We start from the raw sequence: 20,418 nt of genomic DNA, 5'->3' as shown, positions 1-20,418 counted from the left end.
TGGGGACAGCATGAGAGTGGCGGCGCGGCGGCGGCGGAGCACAGCGAGGCACCGGGGCTGCCGGCTGCAGGGGGGGGTTCATGCACCCCTCCCGCCGCGCCCGCTGCCGCAGACCCCGCCAGCAGCGCGGCCGCCGCTCCGCCGCCTCCCGGGCCGCTCCGCACGCACCGGAGGAGGCCGATTTCGGGGGCTCTTTAGTATTATTGTTGTTATTATTTCTCGGGGGTGGTTTGGATTATTCTTGGGGGGGGCATCGTTTTTTCCCTGCCGTCGTCGAGGCTCCGGAGAGAAGAGGGGGAAGAACTTGACAGCCGCCCCGCTGCCCTCCCCTGAATTTTTTGTTGTTCCTGCTTCTATATTTTGTTAATTTTTGTTTTGCTTCGTTCGGGTTTTATTTTCCTTTGGGTTTTTTATTTTTATTTTATTTTTATTCTCCTTTATTTTATTCCTTTTTAATTTATTTGATTTCTTTTCATTTCCTTTCATTTGATTTTCATTTTTTTCCTTCCTTTTTTATTTCCCTATTTTATTTTATCTTTCCATTCCTTTCCCCCGCTTTTTTGTTTGTTTGCTTGTTTGTTTGTCTTGGGGGGATTTTTTTTGTTTGGTTTTTTGGGTTTTTTTTCTTTTTTTGCCGCCGCCGTGTGCCGGCGCGGGGCTGGCTTCTCCTTTTGAGCGTCTCCATCCCCCGGCGGAGGTTATGATGGTGCATTGTGCGGGCTGCGAGAGGCCGATTTTGGACCGCTTCCTACTGAACGTCTTGGACAGGGCATGGCACATCAAATGCGTCCAGTGCTGCGAGTGCAAGTGCAACCTCACCGAGAAATGCTTCTCCAGGGAAGGGAAACTCTACTGCAAAAATGACTTTTTCAGGTGAGTCCTCACCCCCACCCCAGCGGGGAGCGGAGGGAGCGGAGGGAGCGGAGCTCTTCACCGCGCTCGGCCTCCCTGGGGTTTCCCCCGGAGTTTTGGGGAGCTCAGGGGGGTCCCCTCCGGTCCCTCCCTGCTCTGTCGGAAGCAGCCCCGGCCCGGGGGAGCCCCGGGGGGACCCGGCGGCCGCTGCTGCAGCCCGGGCTGGGGGCGGCGAGGCTGTGCCCCCCTCCCCATCTCCCCGCACCTTCCCCCGCCAGCCCCGGCCCCGCTCCGCCGCTGCCACCGCCCGTCCCGCGGCGCCGGGCCCCGGTGACACCGAGCACCGGCCTGGCAGCCCCGGCTCCCCCCCGGCACCGCAGGCCCCGCTGGAAACGGTGCCCAAACCCGCCCCCCCCCCGGGGCTCCGCACCTTAAACGCCCTTAATGAGCGCGATAAGGGCCGGGAGGGAATTAGGGGCCGGTGTGGCAAGGGGGGGCCGTGACTTATGGCTCCTAATGCTGGCACTACATCAACGTCACGGCCAGCAGCGACACGGGCACCGCTGGTGCCGCGGCCCGAAGGGGAAAAGGGGGACCCTGCGTGGGCACCCCAGGGCCTGGCAGCCCCCGGGGACCTCGGGGACAGCCCCTGCTCCCTGTTCTGCAGGCAGATTTTTTGTTTCTGTGAGGGTTTTTTGTTTGTTTTGGGGGTTGATTTTATTTTTTGTTTGTTTTTTTCATTTTCTTTGTATCGTTTTCTTTTTTGTTTGTTCAGTTGGTTTGGGGGGCTTTCTTGGAATTTTTTAGTTGTTTATTTTGCCGTGGGTTTTATGTTTTGTTCTTGTTGCTTCTTTTTTTTTTTTTTTTGGTGGGGATTTGGGTTTTGTTTTGTGGGGTTTGTGGCAGGTTTTGGTTGTTTGGTTTTGTCTCTTTTTATTTCCTTTTTTTTTTTTCCCTTGGGAGACTTTTCCCAGTCGATTCGGATTCCCTGGAAATTTTTTTCTTTTCTTTGTTTTTAATTTTTAAAAAATCTCCTGAAAAAAAAAAAAAAAAAAAAAAAAAAAAAAAAAAAAACCACACCTGAATCCAGACCCGCTCTGGGAAGCAAAGGAAAACCGGAGATTTTCAAAGCACTCTGCCCGACCTGAAAAAATTCCCTCTCGGGAGAGCGGGACGGGCTGGGGAGTGGATGGGGGATTTGGGACCATGGGACGCTTTGGGGAGCGCAGCTCCCTCCTCCGCCGCCGTTGTTCTGATCCCCGCTCCCGCCGCTCCTTTCTCCGTCTCTCCGGCCGTGCTCAGCCCCATTTTCGGGGATTTTCAGGCCGGAGCCCCGCGTTCCCCTCCCGGCTGAACCCAAATCCTGCCCCACCGAGTGCGGGGGGACCCCCGGCCCCTCTCCCCTCCCTCGCGTCCCTTCGGGGCCAAACCCGGCCGAGGATGTTGGTGCGTGTCCCCCGCGCGTGGGGACACCCCAGCCTCGCGCTGTGCCCGCAGCCCGGCCCCAGGGCTGGCGGGGATGAAGGCTCTCCTCATCCTTGCCCCACAGCTGCGGTTCGCCTGCTCCCCCAGATCTTCCATCGGGACGTGCTGGAGAAGCGGGGCTCCCGCGGGGGGCTTGAGGAGGGGGGGTCGGTACAGAGCACACACACAGCCCCCGCCGCAGCCCAGCCTGGCCGGGGCTCCAGCTCTCGCTTTTCTCCCCTTCCCAGGAGGTTTGGTACCAAATGCGCCGGCTGCTCCCAAGGGATCTCTCCCAGCGACCTCGTCCGGAAAGCCCGGAATAAAGTGTTTCACCTGAACTGTTTCACCTGCATGGTCTGCAACAAGCAGCTCTCCACGGGCGAGGAACTCTATATCATCGACGAAAACAAATTTGTTTGCAAAGAGGATTATTTGAACTCTCCCAGTTTGAAGGAAGGCAGCCTCAACTCAGGTACGAGCGGCTCAGCCCGCCCACCGCTCCGTTCCCGCCGCCGGTTCCTCCGGGCCGGGCAGGAGCTTTGGATTTGTGGGGTGAGGGGTCAGCCCGACCCCCCGGCAATCCCTGGCACCGGCCCCGGCCCCGGCAGGACGGGCAGCGCCGAGAGCGCCGGGCACAAGCCCCGAGCTGCCGGTACCTCCCGGTTCGGATCTGTGGGATGAGCGCTGCACCCCGCAGCCCGTCGGGGGAGGGAGCGATGGGGGGTGAAAGGCTTGGAAACGGGTGGAAGCCTCTGTGCCCCCCCCCGTGGGACGCGCACACGCGTGGGGCGAGCTCCCCGCTCCAGCCTGATCCAGCGGGGCTGCGGGGCGGGGGGAGCCGCGATCCCCCCGAGGGCTGCCCCGGGAGCCCCTCACTCCCCAGAGCCCCCCTGCGAGTGCGGCCGCTCCCCCCGCGCCGCGGGCCTGATCCTTCGCCTCCTTTCACCCAGAGGCAAAGCTCCCATTTGACTTCCTTGGAAGCTGTCTCTGCGTCAGGAGAGCAGGGCCAGGCCCCCTCCTGCTGTCCCAGCCATGCCGGGCGCCCCTGCTCACCCCCTTCCGTGGGCTCTCTCTCCGTCCAGCACCCGGGGCCGGATCCTGCCACGCCAGTCAGTGGGGCCGCTGCTGTGAGCGAGGCGAGTAGAGCTTGGCCTTGGGGGGGGTGCTGGCTGCAGGGTCCCCGGGGGGAACACGGTGCCTGGGGGCGGGGGGGTGAGCCAGGCTCGAGGCAGCGACCGGGGGGCTCCCCAAACCCCGGCAGGGACCGGCTGCGTTTTTCCCGGCACGGGGATAGAGAGGGAGCGCGGGGGGCAGCGCGGGTACGGGGGTCACCCCCTGCCCAGCTCCCTCCACAGGGCTGGAGCGGTGCCCGGAGCTCCTCGTGGTGTTGGGGGGCGATGCTTTAGGGGAACCAGGGGGGCAGAGGCCGTCTGCACCCCTTGCTGCTCTCCAGCACCCCCCAACCCCTCTCCGGGAAAGCAGGCGGGCCGGGGGGGGGCAGAGGAGAGGGGGGTCAATGTCTCCCCGAAGTCATCCACCCCCCTTTCCTCTCTGGGTCTCCTTTACAGTGTCCTCATGTACAGACAGGAGTTTGTCCCCGGATCTCCAGGACCCCATGCAGGACGACACCAAGGAAACGGACAACTCGACCTCCTCGGACAAGGAGACCACGAACAACGAGAACGAGGAGCAGAACTCGGGCACCAAGCGGAGGGGGCCCCGCACCACCATTAAAGCCAAGCAGCTGGAGACCCTCAAAGCCGCCTTCGCCGCCACCCCCAAACCCACCCGCCACATCCGGGAGCAGCTGGCCCAGGAGACCGGCCTCAACATGAGAGTGATCCAGGTAGGACAGACAGACCGCCGGGGGGGCACAGGGGGTCCCGGGGGGGAGCACGGGGGTGTCCCAGACTGTGACAGTGGGGACGGGCCAACCCCATTTGTCCCCTTCCAGCGCCACCTCAAGCCCAGCCCTGCGGCCCCCCCACGCTCTCGTGGGTGAGCGGGGATCCCCCAGCCGTGGGAAGGGATGAAACACGAGGCGTTTCATTCCCAACACGCGAGGTTTTGCGCGGGGCCGAGCAGGATCCCGGCGTGCCGGGAGATGGATGCTCCAGCCTTGCATCCATCGCGCTCTGCAGGCAGCCGGCACTTCCTCACCGCGCTGCCCCCGTGAAGAAAATCCCTGCGGAAATGTAGGGATTAATGGGCTTTAATAGAGGCATTAATAGGGGAGGACTCTCCGGCTTTGCCGGTAGCGGAGCTGCGGTTCCCGGCTCCTGGCAGAGTCCCGCAGGAGCGCGCTGTGCTCGTCCCCCTGAGCTGCCCCATCCCTGGGGGAGTGAGACAATAATCCAGGCGCCCCACCAGGCTGCTGAGGCGTGAGCTTTCGGAGAAGCAATGCCCGTGGAGAGGCGGCCACATCTCCCCTTTCCCTTTTATTCCCACCCTCACCGCCGGCTGTTCTGAATCCCTGCCTGCTGCCGCAGGTGCTCATCCCCCTGCTCTCCGCTTTCTGCCCGCTCCTGCCATGATCCAGATCCCCTTTTTTCCTTCCCACGTTTCCTCCCTTCTTTCCCCTAACCATAGGGGAAATTTCCCCCTCCTGCATTTTCCATCTGCAGGGGCAGAGAGGTTGAGGGTGTGCAGCTGCGGGAAGGAGGAGCAGGGTTTTAAATAACCGGGATATTTGTGGGGTGCGGTGTCCCCATGTACTTTTTGAGCAGCAGCAGGAAAGGGGGTCGGTATTGGTAAAAAAAAAACAAAACCAAAAAACAAACAGGTATTGGAAAACCCCGTGTGGGTGCAAGATTTCCCCAGGGATGGGATGTCGGTGACCCAGAGGGGTCCCTGCTCGCCCATCCGCGGCGGGCACTGACAGCAGCCCGGCCACAGGTGTGGTTCCAGAACCGTCGGTCGAAGGAGCGGCGGATGAAGCAGCTGAGCGCGCTGGGCGCCCGCCGGCACGCGTTCTTCCGCAGCCCCCGCAGGATGCGGCCCCTCGGCGGCCGCCTCGACGAGTCCGAGATGCTCGGCTCCACGCCCTACACCTACTACGGAGGTGAGGGACTGTCCCTGCCCTGTCGCCCTCGTGTCCTTTGTTCCTCTCATCCCGTTCCCCGCGGGTGTCCCCGTTTCACACGCGTGCCCGCAGCACACGCGCAGCCGGCTCCACGCACCCCCCGGCATTGCGGGGCCCCTCTCCCGCGAACAAAGCCCCAGCTGCGGGGCTTTTGTCCCCCTTTCAGGCCGCATTTGTTGCAATTACCTCGCGGGCCCGCAGCATATGGAGGGTCAGTGCGGGCCGGCCCCGCTGTCCCGGCGGGGCGGGATGGGCGCAGCGGGGCGGCCCCGCAGAGCCTCCCCTCTCCCCCTGCTCCCCGCACAGCCCCCCCTAAAGCTGCCTTTTCAAAGCCTCCCATCTGACCAGCGGCTTTCCAGGCACCCCTTGTTGCCCTGCAGTTAGTTCCTAGATCACTTCCAAGCTGCTTAAACACATATATTAATTCCACATTATATATATATATATATATATATATATTTAATGTATTTTTCCTGCTATATATAATTTCCCCAATGTACATATATATTTTCCCATTATATACATTTTTCCCGTTTTATATTCATTTTTGCCCGTTCTTTTTATATCTATATTTTCCCCATTCTCCTTTTATATACACATATATAAATATATATGCATATATATATGCATGCCTTTTTTTTTTTTTCTCCCATTAATTAAGCACTTAACTGAGCCCATTTTCCCGGCCCCCTCACCTCTCCCAGCCCGAATTCGCTGCCCTCCCTCACTCCAGGCTGGGCAAAGAGAGGGTGATGGGCAGTGCAGCTCTCAGGATGGGTTCATTCCTCTCAGGTTGGATTTAAATCCCACCCGCCCTTGGGGTCCCCCTTTGGGAGCCAGCAGAGCGTTTCGGAGGGGACAGCAAGGGTTTGGGGCGCAGAGGGATTTCAGGAGACTAAATCCATCCATTTTCCCCTCTTCCCACAGATTACCAAGGTGACTACTACGGGCCGGGAGGCAACTATGACTTTTTCCCCCACGGGCCGCCCTCCCAAGCCCAGTCCCCGGCCGACTCCAGCTACCTTCAGAACTCAGGACCCGGCTCCACACCCCTGGGACCCTTGGAGCCTCCCCTAAGCGGACACCACTCCTCAGAAAACCAAAGGTACACGGATATGATCTCGCACCCCGACACCCCCAGCCCCGAGCCGGGCATGACGGGCTCGCTGCACCCCATTCCGGGGGAGGTCTTCAGCGGGGGGCCCAGCCCGCCCTTCTCCATGTCCAGCAATAGCGGCTACAGCGGGGCTCTCTCGCACCCCAACCCGGAGCTCAGCGAGGCGGCGGTGTGGTAGGCCCGGCCCGGGCACGCGTGTGCGTGTGTGCAGGGGGGAGAAAAACCCCCCCTGGTCCCCCCAGCCCACGCGTGTCCCCCTCCTCGCCCCGCAGCAGGGGCCGCTGGAGCCCCCCCGAACGCATTCCCGGCATCTCCGCCCGTCCTCCCCATCCCCGCACCCCCGGGAGCTTGGGGCCACCCCGCTACCTCCCCCCTCCCGGCACCTTCCCCCCGACGCTTTCTGGGGGGCAGTGAAGGGTGCCCAGCCCTGCAGACCCCGCGGGAGTCGGGCCCAGCGCCTCTCGGACCAAAGCTGAACTCGCCTGGACACGGGTCCCGCACCGGGGGAGGGGCTGCGGCAGGGCTGCCCCCTGCTAATTAGCGTCCTTTTTAATTATCCCCTGCCACAGGAAGGGGGGGAATGGGGAATAGCAGGAATAACCCCCCCCGTGGCCCCTCCCTGGCCTCGTTTTTATTGTTCCCGTTTGACCCCCGAGGAGAAGGTGGGTTTGGAGCCGGATTTTGGCGGTGGGGAGGAGGGGGCTGAGCGGGGCCAGGCCCCAGTGACTGGCTGAGATTGGGCTCCCACGTGGTGGAACAGACGCCAGAAAGAGGCAGAAACAGGAAAAAAAAAAAAAACCAACACAACAACAACAACAAAATAAAACCCCAAACAAACAATAAAAATAAACCCCCGAACTAAACCAACCCAAACCACAGCAGCAGAAATTTCACCCGAGCCTCGACGCCGAGTCCCACCCCAACGATTCCCAGAGGCTCCACCAATTTAAGGATGTATTATAGTTTTTGCTTCTAGTTTCTTTATTTTGTATAAAGGAGAAACAAATAAAGTATGTTTTTGTGTTTACTGATTATTTATTGTACTTTAGTCATCGGAGGCTCCGAATTTTTTCTATTTTGAAGGCAGGGAGGGGATGGCACCGGGGAGGGGGGGTGAGAGCATAGAGAGAGGGGGGGGGGGAATAAAAGGAAGGAGAATGGAAAAGGAAAGAAAAATAAAGTTGTTTTCTGAAAGCGTCGTGGGTTTCCTGTCCCCGCTGCCTCTTGCGGAGGCTGTTAGTGTGAATGGCTCTTGTTGTTCAATGTGAATAAAAAACCTTTTAGTTACCTACTGTTCGGTCACCTGGTCCCTTTCATTTTACTTTATTTTGATTTGTTTTAACACAAGCCCGTGAGGAACGCTGGCCGGGCTCCCCCACCGTCCCCCAGCCCAGCTCCCAGCGCTGCCCTGGGTGAGAGATGTGCACCTGCACAAGGTGATGCTGCTGCTGCAGCCCCCACCCCTCCCCAGTTCCCCCCAGTTTCCCCCAGTCCCACAGCTCCCTGGCACTGGGAAGGGGCACATTACCCAGCTCAGCCCCTTCCCCACAGCAGACAGCACAATGCACAATTTCTTTCTCCTGGGGAGCACCCAAGACCCTCCCAGGGCAGCCCAGGGGCACCTGAGCCCCGCTGGCAGAGCAGCCCCGGGGGACACCCCAAGCTGGGGTTCAGCAGTGCCAGCCGCAGATTTTGCCCCATTTTCCCTGGAGGGGGTCTCCTCCCCAGCACCCCAGCTCACTCCCCTTCTCTCCTGCTTTCTATCCTTTGAGATATAAAAATAAAAAGTCCCAGGCAGGCTGCAGCTCTGAACTAATATTTAAAATGCAAAATCATGGCAGAGTTTTTCACCCTCCCCGCCACATCCCCCTCCCCGTCCCCCCCGCTCCTTGTCTTGCAGTAAAACGATATAAACAGAATAAATTACCTTCCCTTGCTGGCTTACCAGAGTCCCTCTCTCCTGACCTGAATTTTAAGTCCTGGCTCGGTTGTAGCAGGGAGCAGCAATGATTTATGGAAAGCCAGCCACAGCTCTGCATATTTTCTCTGTTCAGCCAAGTGCTGGAATTTATCCTTCCCATACCATTACTGGCATTATAATAACGGGGTGGCCAAGGAGCCACACTGAGCCCCGAGTCAGCCCTCAGACAGGAGCTGGGGCCAGCACAGACACTGAGGTTCCCTCACCCCCATCCCCAAGAAAAACACCTTCTCCCCTTTTCCCAAACGGGGAAACTGAGGCAGGAGCACAGCTGGCTGCTCCAGCGCTCCCAGGCTGTCGGTGTTAGCAGGCAATGGGGAATTTTCATAAGGGCAGGGTGATGTGTTGGTAAATAACCCACTCACAGCATCATTTTGGGGAGTAAAAAATGGTCAATCACAGGGTGAACACTGGTTGCTATTATTATTATTATTATTATTATTATTATTATTATTATTATTATTATTATTATTATTATTATTAATTCAAAATTCAAGGCACAAAGCTGAGGGCTGTTGAGACACCTCATCTGTGATACCTGGACAGAAGAGGCTGCAGGAGGGGTTGGGGATGATGCTCCAAGCTGCCACCTCCCAGGAGGATGGGATTGAGCAGGAGCAGCCATCAAAGCAGGGAAGATCCCAAGGAATAATCCCCTGGCACAGAGGAGCTCTGCAGCTCCGAGCCGGGTGCGGGAGCCCAGCCCGGGCTCCCCATCACCCTGGAGGTGCCAGGAAGGCAGCAGCACCCAGGATTCCTGCCTGTCTCCAGCTGCAGAGCGACCACAGCTCAGGGGTGTTCCAGCCACCCTACACCTGACATCCCTGCCAGGCACATCCACAGCCCCCAGCTGGCACCCAAAGGCCAGGGGAAGGCAAGGAGGGGAAAAGCTCCCTCTAGGTCACCCCAAACCCCCCAGTCTGCCCGGGCCACCCCCAGCAATGACCCTTCTGTGCTGAGGAATCACCATGGGGAGCTCCTGGCTGCCCTGACCCCACCCCGAGCAGAATCACGGGAATAAATTCCTTTTTAAAGCTATTCAGTTTTGTTGTGTTTTTCTTTTCTTTTCCTGACCTTCTTGCCTTTTTTTTTTTTTTTTTGGGAAAGGGGAAGGTCTGCAGAAGGTGGAAAGTAATCAGGTTTTGGACCTGGGATAAAAAATAGCCAGAGTAGGTTGGGCTGACTCCTTATAATTAATAGTGTGCCTCGTAATAGGATTCTCCAGCCTTCGGTGCTCCCTGGAAACACCTTTTTACATAAGGTATTGCTCACGGTGGAGTGGCAGAGCTGTGATTTATGGGGGTTTGGCCTCCACGAAGCACCTGGGAAGGTGGCCCGAGCGGTGGGAGGTACAGGGCAAGGGGCTGAGGGCAGGGAGGGGCTTCAGGTCAGGATTTGTGGGGAGATGTGGGTGAGCTGCTCCTGGGGCTGACACCCGCCGGCTCCAAAGGGGAGGAGGATGAGAGGGGTTTGGGGCTGGCAAAATGCTTCTCTCCCTGTCCAACCCACAGGGCACAGGCTCAGCAGGGAATCGAGGGCCTGGGGAGAGCCAGCAGGAGCAAAACCCTGCATCACCCGGAATGGGAGGAAGGAGAGGGGAGAAATGTTGGGAGGACACAAAAAGAACCCCAGGAGGCGCCACAGCAAAGGGCTAAAAGCAAACCCAGCGCTACAGAGAGAGCAGGAAAGCCCGGGGGAAAGAGAGAACGGAAAAAAGAGTGGGATGGGGGGAAAAGGGATCTTAGGGGGTCTAGGATGGGGTATATCCCCTCCACATGTCAGAGCACCTCGGAGCCCGCAGGCGTTAAACCCGGCCGGGGATTCCCGTGGATTAATCACCATAACAAGAGCTCTGTTCTCGTCTGGCCACAGCCAACGTGGCAGGAACGGGAGAGGATTGTAATAATTAATAATCATTACAATAATAATGCATAAAGACAGTAGCAAAGTAATTAGTCAGAGAGGGAGCGTTTGCTAATTGAGGTGGGGAGATGCAGCTCGAGCAGCCTGGGGAGGAGCACGGGGAGGGAGGAGAAGGGGCAGAGGAGAATACCTGGCACGTCCCAGGGGAAAAATGGAATGTGTGGGGGTCCCAGTCCCCCCTCAGCACAGGCACCACCCTGAGCCTGCACTTCTACCCCCGTGCCTCAGTTTCCCCATCCCTGCATGGGCGCTGTGTGCTGCAAAAAGCTGCGAGAGGAGCCCCCCATCCCCAGCCTTTATTCCGGTTCTTTGTGAAGGAAAGCGAGCAGAGCTGCCGGGCGGGCTCTGCCACAGGCGTGCCCGGTGTCACTGCAGCCCCAGCTGGCTCTGGAGGGCCCGCAGCTGGGCCGTGTGGATGCTGCTGCCGCCGCACACCACGAGCAGCACGGAGCGCAGCGGGCTCGGCAGCCGCCCCTCGCTCTGCAGCCGCTGCAGCCGCCCCGAGTACAGCACGGCCAGGGGTGCCCCGCACGCCGCCTCCACCAGCACCCGCTCGTCATCTGCGGGGACAGAGAGGGGACGTGCGGCACCCACCGAGCGACAGCTCGCCCGGCACCCGGCGGCCCCGGCACCCGGCGGTGTCCCTGTCACCCTGACCCCAGTGCCCCCAGAGCCCAGCAGTGTCCCTGTCACGCTGACTCCAGGGTCCAGTGGTGTCCCTGTCACCTTGACCCTAGCAGTGTCCCTGTCACCCTGACCCCAGAGTCCCCAGAGCCCAGTGGTGTCCCTGTCACCCCGACCCCAGCAAACCCAGAGCCCGGCCGTGTCCCTGTCACGCTGACCCCAGAGTCCAGTGGTGTCCCTGTCACCCCGACCCCGGCACCCCCAGGGTCCAGCAGTGTCCCTGTCACCCTGACCCCAGAGTCCCCAGGGTCCGGCAGTGTCCCTGTCACCCTGACCCCGGCGCTGTCCCTGTCACCCCGCTCACCCAGGAACTGCTGCACAGCCCGCACGGCCTCCTCGTCCTGCACCACCTGCGAGATCACCTGGCACTCCCGGGCACACTGCAGCGCCCGCGCCGCCACCGTCTTGGCTCCCAGGCAGGTGGCCACGCTGGGACAGCAGGGGACAAGGCGGTCAGGGCGAGGACACCGCGGCGAGCCCTGCCAGCTCCCCGCACGCCCGGCTGCTCACCTGGTGATGTCGGGCAGGGTGACGAGCCGGCCGGCTTTGAGCGCCTCGTGGAAGCTGTGAGCGCCCAGCGTCTCGGCGGCGACGATGGGGACATCCTGCCAGCCCACCTGCTGCAGGCCGGCCACCACCCCGGCCAGCAGCCCCCCGCCACCCACCGCCACCACGATGGCCCCTGGTTTGGCCTCCAGAGAGTCCTTCAGCTCCCGGACCAGGCTGGCGTGACCCTCCCTGCAGGGGGAGGGACGGGAGGATGCAGCCTGGGGGCTCCCCGGGGATGGGGACAGGGGACAGGAGCTGGGGATGCAGCCCAGGGGCTCCCCGGGGATGGGGACAGGAGCTGGGGATGCAGCCCGGGGGCTCCCCTGGGTCCCGGAGATGGGGACAGGGGGCACGAGCTGAGCCCTGCCAGCACTCACCACACCAAGGGGTGGTCGAAGGGGGGGATGATGACCCAGCCCTCTGTCTTAGCCAGCTCCTGGGCTCTGCTGTTGGCATCATCCCACACCTGGTGGGGGCAAGGGGGGGCTCAGCAGGGCTGCACAGAGCCCTCAGAACCCCGAGTGGGTCCCGTGTCCCTGCAGGGCTGGGGGACACCAGAACGGGTGAGGGCTCCCAGGGTTGACCCTGCTGTGATGCTGGGGATGCAGGAGGGGACATTTCAGGATGGGGTTTGCCAAGCACCAAGGCTCAGCCTTCTCTGGACCCCCCCAGACCCCATTTTTGGGGGTACCTTGCCGTAGACCTCGACGGTGGCCCCCAGTTCCTGCAGTTTGCGCACGGGGGTGGGGCCGCTGCTGCTGGGCACCACCACGGTGATGGGCAGGGCCAGCTCCCGGGCCGCGAACGCTGCTGCCAGCCCCGCGTTCCCTCCTGCCCAATGGGAGGGGGCTCAGCCACGGCTCGACCCCCCCGCACATCCCCATATTGCTCAGGAGCATCCCCCCGGCTCGGGGTGGAGTTACCTGAGGAGCAGACGAAGCGCCGGCAGCCCTTCCTGGCAGCCTGAAAGGAGAGAAAGAGGCGAGGGGACGGCTGTGTGCCCCCACTGTGCCCCCCGCGAGGGCAGGAGCACCCCCCGCACACCCCATGCCCGCACTCACATCCTGGCACAGGTGCCCGATGCCCCGGATCTTGAAGGATCCCGAGGGCTGGACGTTCTCCATCTTCATGAAGACCTTGGTTCCCACGGCCTTGGAGAGGGACAGGCTCTCCAGGACGGGTGTAACGACGTGGAAGGGCTTCTGGGGCTTCTGCCCCCCGACTGGCTGGGCTGCCATGGCCTGACAAGGAATGTTCTGCCCGGGAGAGGCGGTGCAGTCACCAGCTGCTCCCCAGGGTACTCCCGGATGAGGACGGGGCTGTCCCCAGTGTCCCCTCCCATGTCTAGGATGCAGCAGCTCTCCCTGGAGGATCCCAGGACAGGCTGTGCCAGCCCCTCCTGCATCCTCGCGGTGTCCCCAGGTGCACAGCCTGGCCTGTCCCCAGGCTGGGGTTACCTGCTGTCCCGTGGGATGTCCCTGCTTGTCCTCCCCCGCCGCCGAGCCTGCGGCACACAGAGGCACAGGTGACGTCCGAGGGGCCGTGCCGGTGTCCCCAGGTCGCCGTGCTCAGTCATGCAGAGGGCAGGGCTCGGACATTGCCCCGGCTGCTCGCTGTTTGCTCAGCCCTGCGCGGGTTTTGCAGCCTGCAGCGCTGCCGGTGACCCGCGGGGACAAACACATGTGGCCCTGCCAGCTCTCACATGCCCGGGAAACGGGATGTGGGCTCCCAGGAGATGGGGGAAGAGGAAAGGCAGCTCACAAAATGAGTTTGGGGGCTCTCAAGGGTTTGCAGTGGGTATTATCTGGTTCAGACAAAAACACATACCAGCGGATTTTAGGATTTTTGCCCTGGTGTAGCCAGAGCAGCCTGCACACCCCAAACTCCCAGCCAAAACACCTCTCATTGCCTCCAAAAGAGCCATCACACCCCTCTGCTCACCCTGCCAAGCCCCCACCCCATGGCAGCCCTTCAATCCTCTCCAAGGCTCCCATCCCAGGGGGCTCAGCCCCTCCAGCTGGGGCAGACCCCCGGGATGAGCCCCTCTGCTCCAGCTGGCCATGCCAGGCACCCCGAGGACAAAGATCCCTTAGGGAGGGGCTGGCCCAGACCCAAGGCCCAGCAGCCCCCAGGCAAAGCAGGCAGAGCCCCCTCCCTTCCTCTGGGACCCCTCCTTGTCACCCAGCCCTGGTGACAGCCCAGGGTAAAAGTCCTACCTCTGCTCTGAGGGGCTGGTTCTGTGCACAGCAGGCAGGGAGGAGGAGGAGGGTGGGATCTGGAGGAAGGGCCAGCCCTGGCCCGCAGCCCCGCAGCCGCAGGAGGCTCCTCTGTTGCTCTGGCCAAGCTGGAGCAGCCTGGAAGCCAAGGGCACAAGGAGTCCTGAGGGGGGGACACTGCACTGGGACCAACACGGGCCAAACAGGGAGCACTGGGAACCCCACAGTGTGCCCAGCTCTGCACACAGCAGTGAAAACACAATATGGGATTTTAGTGCCCTGACCCAAAGTGGGCTGCAAACCCCCCCAGAGCAGCCCTGCTGGCAGGCAGAGAGCAGGGACAGAGTTCTGGGTCTGTCCTGCTCCTCATAGAGCTGATCTTCGGGACCAACAAAACATCCCTGGGCTCCCAAGAGCAGCACAGAGCACAGCACTGCCCCTCTGCAGGGCCACGCTGCTTTTGGGACACAAGGGCCTGGAAAGGAGGGCAATGAGGAGGATTTCCTGAATGGGGCCATCAGGGGGACACAGCTCCAGTCCCTCTGGGGACCTTTGGAGTGACCCCCCCACCTCACAGTAGGCAGAGACTGCAGCCACTTCCATGAGGGTGGGACAGCAGCAGGAGCTGGGGAGGGGTGTGAGAAGCCTGTCCCAGCTCACAGGGGTGAGGCTGGACACCCCCTTGGGAGGACACCACATTCCAGCTCAGCCCTGGGGTGCTCCAGGGTCCTCTTGCACCCCAGAGCCACCTCCCTGTGCCTGTTCTGCTCCCCTTTGGCTCCATCCCTGCCATGAGGAAGGCATGCCAGGCTGCCACCTGGTCACTTCCCTTGGCCAGCGTCCCTGGCTGACACTGTGGCAGCAGCTGGGATGGTATTTAACAACTTTTTGTTTGTTTTTCCATGTTTAAGGAAACAACAACAACAAAAAAAAAAAAAAAAAAAAAAAAAAAGGGAATCAGCAACACTGTGGCATTTCCAGCATGCCCTGTTCCTCCTTGCTGCTCACCTCCCAGATGGCGATCTGTCTGGGGAAACTGAGGCACAGAGAGCCCAAAAGCAGTCCCCCCACCATGGGGACACAGGCTTACCTGCAATCTGTCCCAGCACAGCAGGGTACAGACACCCTGCCTTTCCCAGGGCACCCACCCCAGTTTTTGGGGTGCCAGCACCCCAACAGCCCAGAGCTGCTCCCTCCCACCCCCCTGCAGCCCCCAGGGGCCCCCAGCCCCGGTGGGAACCCGGTGCCTTCAAAGCTCTGCCGAGGCACAGCTCATTAATCCCCCAGTAATGACCTCGTTATTCCTAACGAGCCAGAGCGGATCAAGGGAGCTGCCTAAGAGGATTTTGCACCGTGGCTTTTGGGGACGGGGCACACAGGTGCCAGAGGAAAGGAAGACAAAAGGCGTGATGAGGATGGTCTCCCACTCCTGGGGGCTGAGAGTGGGGCTCCCCCATCCCACAGCAGAGAGCCCTGCACAGCCTGCACCCCAAAAGCCTCACTGGGCACAGGCTCTCCCACCAGCAGAGCAGTAGATCACCCTGTTAACGGCGACCCCTGAGGGAGCCCAGCCCTAACAAAGCCACCAGAGAACCTCAGCAGAGAGCAAAGCACAGCCACCAGCACAGAGCACTTTATTATTTACCACAGCCAAACCAGCTCACTGCCCTCCTGTCTGCGCTGAGGGCGAGCCCCAGCCTCCCAGGATGCCCCTTTTCCAGGAAGAGCCCCCCCAAACCAGGCATCAGCACCCAGGGAAGAGCCTGGAGAGCCCCACAGCAGGGAGGGGACACGCTGGGCTTGTGCAGCACAGCCAGGACCCCCAGAGGCAGAAAGAACAGGGGGGGGGGACCCTGTTACACAGAGCTGAGACCCCCCACACCCCCAGAGGGATCCCCCACAGGACAGATGGACAGACCGGACCAGCGCCTGCTCAGTCCCAGTGGACCTTGACTGGGGGGAAGGTCCAGAGGTCGGGGTGGCCCATGTGAAGCAGGGAGCTGCAGGGGGACGTGCTCCAGCGGAAGGGTGGCACGTCATCCCAGGCGGGGCCGCTGACTGCCACCAGCCCGAAGGTGGGCACCATGCCCGAGGAGGTGACCTGCAGTGGGGACACGGAGCAGGGCAGCGAGTCAGCGCTGGGCACAGGCTGCACAGCCCCACAAGGAGCCCCTGTGGGGAGAGCAGGGCTGCCTGGCTGGCACACCTTCATGTCGATGCCGCCGTGGCAGCGCTGGCGCAGGGCGGGGAAGGGGTAAGTGCCATTGGCAGGGTTGAGGTCGGAGCGCGCAGAGATGGCGTTCTCGGCGTTCTGGGGGGGGTCACAGCCCCTGCACCGCGACAGGGGGTCCTGCAGGTAGTTGTTGGACCTGCAGAGGGAGGGGACAGAGCCCAGTAAAGATGTAGGAAAAGCCCACAGATGACAGAAAATCCCTTGGGGGAAGTTCCTCAGGGAATTCCGGGTGTGGGGTGCCCGGCACACACCGCATCAGGTGGATCATGGAGTCCAGGTCATGGACCTGTGTCTGGTTCCGGCGGAAGATCTGGGCACGAGGGTTCTTGTCATAGGTGAACCAGTCACCATATTTCCTCACCAGCTCCAGGTTCCCACTGGTGTTGAAGATCTGCTCAAAGTACCTGGGGAGGGGGAACCCAGCAAGCTGGCACCAAGGGGGTGCAAGGTGGGCACTGCTGCCCCTCTTTCCAGGGCAGGCCTTGGGGAGGGATGGCACTCACGGCACGTTGTAGCTGGCCCAGTAACCCTGCTGGTACAGCAGCTTTGTCTGGTCAGCCACCACCACCAGGCCCCTGTGCTGGGAGGAAGAGCACTGGTCAGAGCAGAGGGGGGAAAAGTCACTGGGGATAGTGGGGGGCATGCTGGGGTGGGGGGAACACACACTGGGGGTCCTCATCCCAGCCAGAGGTGCTGGGCACCCATCACCTCAGTACCAGCACCCCCAGAGCCTTTAGCCACAGACAGCCCTATTGCCCTGTGACCACCCATTGGGCTGGGCGGGCACCACCCCCAGGGTTTTCCCAAACCCACAGGGATGGAGAGGAGACAGCAGGGGCTGAGGGAGGAACGGAGCCACTCACGGGATCTGCTCCAGCACTGTCAGCACGCCTGGCGCTGGGCTCGCTCTGCCCGGTGTGAAGGCATTGTAGTCCACCACCATCCACTGGTTGTTGTACCTGGCATGGAGAGCAAGGAATGCATCCCTCTGGCAGCCTGGGCACCCTCCATCCCATCCCATCCCATCCCACTGATGCCTTAAGTTTTAGCTTTTCTATGTTTCAGATTCTGTGCTGCTTTAGTGTGTAGTTCTGACCTTCATATCAGGGGATGGTGAACTCTCTTCATAGAGTAGGGAGACAAAACAATTCCTTCTCTATCTAGAGACCAAGGACAAATGATCCAAATCTCAGGCCCAAGAGCATAAACAATGGCAGAATGAAGACAGAAAAACAAGAAGGATGGGACTTCATAACCTAAAGCTATAAGTGGACAATTAACTCCAATGTGCAAATGGAGCAGAACTGATCAAAGTGAGAGACCCCGTGCCTGGTCGTGCATTTTAGGACCATTTTGGTTCATTTTGGGTGCAGCCCTGGCTGGGCTCTTGTGCTGCCCAACGTGGATCCATTGAGGCTTTTAATAAATCCCTACTTTATTTTTTAACCCTGTTGTAGATCAGCCTTCCCAAGGCACCAGCATCCCTCCAGGCTCCATTCCCAGCCCACTCACGTGCCACTGTTGAAGCGCTGGAATACCGCGGCCCACTCGGGCCCGCTGCGGGCCAGCCTGTTGGCCACGATGTTCCTCAGCCACTCCAGGACGCTGCCCCGGGGCTCCAGGTACTTCCACAGGGCCGGGTTGTTGTTGCCAATGGTGGTTTCCAGCGTGACCTGCAGGGCAGGGAGCGATGGGGAGGGCAGCAGGGCCGAGGGGAGGTGCCCGAGGACCAGACCCACTCACCAACCCGCTGCTGAGGATGTAGAAGTCATCCATGGAGAAGATGGTGCCGGGGTAGGAGGAGAACACCTGGACGTTCCCAGGGATCTGGGACTTGCCTGCAGGGGGGATGCAGAGCATCAGAGGGGGGGTGTGAGGCGCAGCCCCCCCAGCCCAGCCCACGCACCGCCGGCCGAGGTGCGGAAGGGCAGCGTGTACTTCTTGACCACACGCAGCATGGCCTGGTAGGAGCTCCAGGTGTCGTGGGCCACCAGCAGGTCCCGCTGGCCCGGCAGCAGCTTCACCAGGGCCGAGCAGGAGCCCGAGCCCAGCACACGCTGAGGGGAGGAGCGGTTCAGGGCAGACTCCAGGTCCTCCAGGTCCCCCCCCAGCTGCAGCAGCCTGGGGAGAAGCAAGGCAAAAGATGTCAGGTGAGGGGTGCCGCAGGCCTGGAGCTGAGCTGGCTCAGAGCTCTCTGTCTGTCTGTCCATATCCACCACACCCCAGGGCAGGCACTTGCGCTGGCAGCACCCTGGAGGCATGAGCATGGAGGAAAGGGGGAGCACAGCAGTGGGGAAACTGAGGCAGGGGCTGCAGGGGGAACCCACCACCTAGCCCACGGGGTGGGGAAGAGAACAACCTGCCTTAGCTCCAACCTGCCCCAAATGCCCAGAAAAGGTGGACTGGGAGTAGAACTGGCTGCTCATGGACATGCAGGAATTGTCCCCACAGCGCTCCAAACCCCAGGACAACCCTCCCCCACTCTCTCCCAGCTCTGAGAAGGAGCTTACAGGAAGCCAAAGGGTGCCAGGGTGATCTTGCCCCTGGGGAAGTCCAGGCGCCCATTGTAGCTGTCCTCCAGCCCCTTCAGCTGCAGCAGGGCCAGGCGCACCTGGGGACAGGGGACAGAGCTGGCACTTGGCTCCTGCGAGGAGGCAGGCTGAGAGCTTTTGGGGGACAGGCTCCCTCATTCCCCCAGGGGACAGAGCACATCAGCTGGGTCTCAGTGCTGCTGCAGAGGCACAGGGGGGAAGTGTCACTGTCAGCAAGGTCATGACTCAGCACCCACAACCGAGGGTGACAAAGCCATGTCCTGTGCACCCCAACTGCAGCATGCGAGGCTCTGGCGAGGAGAAAGTCACGAGTCACCTCTACTCACCCCAGGAAGGAGCATGACCACATCCCTGTCATCCCACCTGGAGCTGGGCCAGGACAGCTCGCTGCCCTGTGCTGTGCTCTGGGTTAAAGGCCCAGGAGGACCCAGGGGGCTCCCCTGGTGGGGGTTCCCCATCCTCACCTGGTGCCAGTACTCAGTGTTGCGCCCTTTCTCCATCTGCTCCTCCATCCAGGCCAGGTTGGCCTCCAGGTAGCTGCGCAGCTTCTGGCAGTACTCGCTCTCGTACTTGAAGGGGCCGCAGTATCCCACCATGGTGTTCATCCAGTGCATGTACATCAGCTGGGGGACAGGGCCGCGCGTCACCGCTGGGGACAGCCACCAGGGCACGCATTCCTGGACGGGTCCCCCTTACCTGCTCGGTGACGGCAGCCTCGGCGAGCCCGGCAGCGTAGGCCTGCAGGCTGTCATTGTACGAGGCGTTGGTGGCCACCTCCAGGAAGGCCCAGCTGTGGGGACACGGGCACGGGGGGTCACGGACACGGCTGGGACGGGGCGCCCCACCCACCACGGCTCCCTGCCGCCACCTCATCCCTGAGCGGCCCCGTCCCGTCCGGTCCGGCCCGGGTCATACCCGACGTGAGGGATGCGGTCATCGAGGCTGGCCCAGGCGACGGCAGCGGGGTGGCGGCCGGGGAGGACGCGCAGCCGCTCGGAGCCCGGCTCCAGCAGCACGGAGACATTGCGGGGCACCGGGGACGGGGCTGCGGCGGCCGGGACGGCGGAGAGGAGCGGGGACAGCAGAGGGGACAGCAGCGGAGACAGGAGCGAAGCCACCAGCAGCGCCCGCGGGGCCGCCATGGCGGGGACGCCGAGGGGCGGGGCTAGGGAGGGACCACGCCCCATCAGCACGGGCGCGTGTGAATGGGTGGGGATGGGGCGGGGCTTCATGGTGATCACGCCCCTCTGCGCGCCGTTGTATTAGTGGGGCGGGGCTGGATTGGGGCCGGAGCGTCAGTGTGGCCACGCCCCCATCGGCACTGCCGGGTATCAATGGGATGGCCCGATTTGGGGGCGGGGCAGTGCACTGGCCACGCCCCCACAGATCTATCCTGCATAAACATCTCACACAGGGCGGGGACTGGGGACGGGGACGGCTTCTTGCTAGGCCACGCCCCCAACCGCTCCAAAGCGTGGGGACCCCTGAGACCCCCCCAGAACGCCCCTGTCCCCCCATGCCACCTACGGCCCCACGCTCATACCCACGGTCCCGGCCCCACGCTCATAACCCCGCTCCCTTCCCGCCTCTCCCAGCCCCACGCCCTCAGGAGATGGGCGCAGGTTCCTCCTCCCCGCCTTCGGGGGACACGCGTGGACCCCTGGTGTGAGCTGTCACAGCCCGGCGTGTCCCCATGCTCGGGGTGGGGGGAACACACGGGGCGCTGCTGCTTCCCTCGGGCCCCAGGGCAGCGGCGGCCCCGGCC

The 20,418-nt window shown here is 61.5% G+C and overlaps 3 protein-coding genes across 8 annotated transcripts; 1 reads left to right on the top strand and 2 right to left on the bottom strand.

The window, feature by feature from the left end:
• Positions 1–48: 48 nt before the first annotated feature.
• LHX5 (LIM homeobox 5) lies at positions 49–7,807 on the top strand. 5 transcript variants are annotated; one of them, XM_066562281.1, is made up of 6 exons: positions 49–873; positions 2,565–2,788; positions 3,267–3,452; positions 3,885–4,162; positions 5,212–5,377; positions 6,326–7,807. In XM_066562281.1, exons 1-6 carry the CDS (start codon positions 701–703, stop codon positions 6,691–6,693), a joined length of 1,395 nt encoding a protein of 464 aa, XP_066418378.1. In that variant the 5' UTR covers positions 49–700; the 3' UTR covers positions 6,694–7,807. The 5 variants fall into 5 exon arrangements, with proteins under 5 accessions (XP_066418378.1, XP_066418380.1, XP_066418382.1 ...); XM_066562283.1 differs by having other exon boundaries at positions 50–873; positions 3,399–3,452; positions 3,900–4,162; XM_066562282.1 differs by having other exon boundaries at positions 52–873; positions 3,399–3,452.
• A 1,965-nt stretch (positions 7,808–9,772) lies between these two features.
• On the bottom strand, positions 9,773–13,957 carry SDSL (serine dehydratase like). Of its 2 annotated transcripts, none has more exons than XM_066562286.1 (9): positions 13,869–13,957; positions 13,110–13,456; positions 12,714–12,908; positions 12,576–12,615; positions 12,344–12,483; positions 12,030–12,118; positions 11,614–11,841; positions 11,408–11,532; positions 9,773–10,979 (listed from the first exon to the last, which is right to left on the bottom strand). In XM_066562286.1, the coding sequence occupies exons 3-9, from the start codon at positions 12,888–12,890 to the stop codon at positions 10,786–10,788; spliced, it is 993 nt and encodes a 330-aa protein (XP_066418383.1). In that variant the 5' UTR covers positions 12,891–12,908; positions 13,110–13,456; positions 13,869–13,957; the 3' UTR covers positions 9,773–10,785. The 2 variants fall into 2 exon arrangements, with proteins under 2 accessions (XP_066418383.1, XP_066418384.1); XM_066562287.1 differs by having other exon boundaries at positions 13,110–13,279; positions 13,869–13,892.
• Positions 13,958–15,485: 1,528 nt separating this feature from the next.
• Positions 15,486–19,806, bottom strand: PLBD2 (phospholipase B domain containing 2). Its single transcript, XM_066562103.1, has 12 exons — positions 19,569–19,806; positions 19,350–19,443; positions 19,118–19,276; positions 18,612–18,712; positions 18,008–18,222; positions 17,845–17,939; positions 17,614–17,774; positions 16,965–17,060; positions 16,605–16,676; positions 16,353–16,505; positions 16,075–16,237; positions 15,486–15,969 (listed from the first exon to the last, which is right to left on the bottom strand). The coding sequence occupies exons 1-12, from the start codon at positions 19,793–19,795 to the stop codon at positions 15,802–15,804; spliced, it is 1,704 nt and encodes a 567-aa protein (XP_066418200.1). The 5' UTR covers positions 19,796–19,806; the 3' UTR covers positions 15,486–15,801.
• Positions 19,807–20,418: the final 612 nt, after the last annotated feature.

Source organism: Molothrus aeneus, chromosome 18 (assembly GCF_037042795.1).
Source record: "Molothrus aeneus isolate 106 chromosome 18, BPBGC_Maene_1.0, whole genome shotgun sequence".
NCBI lineage: Eukaryota > Metazoa > Chordata > Aves > Passeriformes > Icteridae > Molothrus > Molothrus aeneus.
Note: the sequence above shows the minus strand (reverse complement) of the source record. Positions and strands in the feature narration are given on the sequence as shown.

Excerpts from the sequence above, each read along its gene's own strand:
- LHX5 (XM_066562281.1), top strand. The coding sequence starts at position 701 with ATGATGGTGCATTGTGCGGGCTGCGAGAGGCCGATTTTGGACCGCTTC. Across the intron at positions 874-2,564 it reads TGCAAAAATGACTTTTTCAG|GAGGTTTGGTACCAAATGCG; the intron begins GTGAGTCCTCAC and ends TCCCCTTCCCAG. Across the intron at positions 2,789-3,266 it reads GGAAGGCAGCCTCAACTCAG|AGGCAAAGCTCCCATTTGAC; the intron begins GTACGAGCGGCT and ends CCTTTCACCCAG.
- SDSL (XM_066562286.1), bottom strand. The coding sequence starts at position 12,890 with ATGGCAGCCCAGCCAGTCGGGGGGCAGAAGCCCCAGAAGCCCTTCCAC. Across the intron at positions 12,119-12,343 it reads CCGTCGAGGTCTACGGCAAG|GTGTGGGATGATGCCAACAG; the intron begins GTACCCCCAAAA and ends TGCCCCCACCAG. Across the intron at positions 11,533-11,613 it reads ACCCTGCCCGACATCACCAG|CGTGGCCACCTGCCTGGGAG; the intron begins GTGAGCAGCCGG and ends CTGCTGTCCCAG.
- PLBD2 (XM_066562103.1), bottom strand. The coding sequence starts at position 19,795 with ATGGCGGCCCCGCGGGCGCTGCTGGTGGCTTCGCTCCTGTCTCCGCTG. Across the intron at positions 18,223-18,611 it reads CTGGCACCCTTTGGCTTCCT|GCTGCTGCAGCTGGGGGGGG; the intron begins GTAAGCTCCTTC and ends GCTTCTCCCCAG. Across the intron at positions 16,238-16,352 it reads TCCATGATCCACCTGATGCG|GTCCAACAACTACCTGCAGG; the intron begins GTGTGTGCCGGG and ends CTCCCTCTGCAG.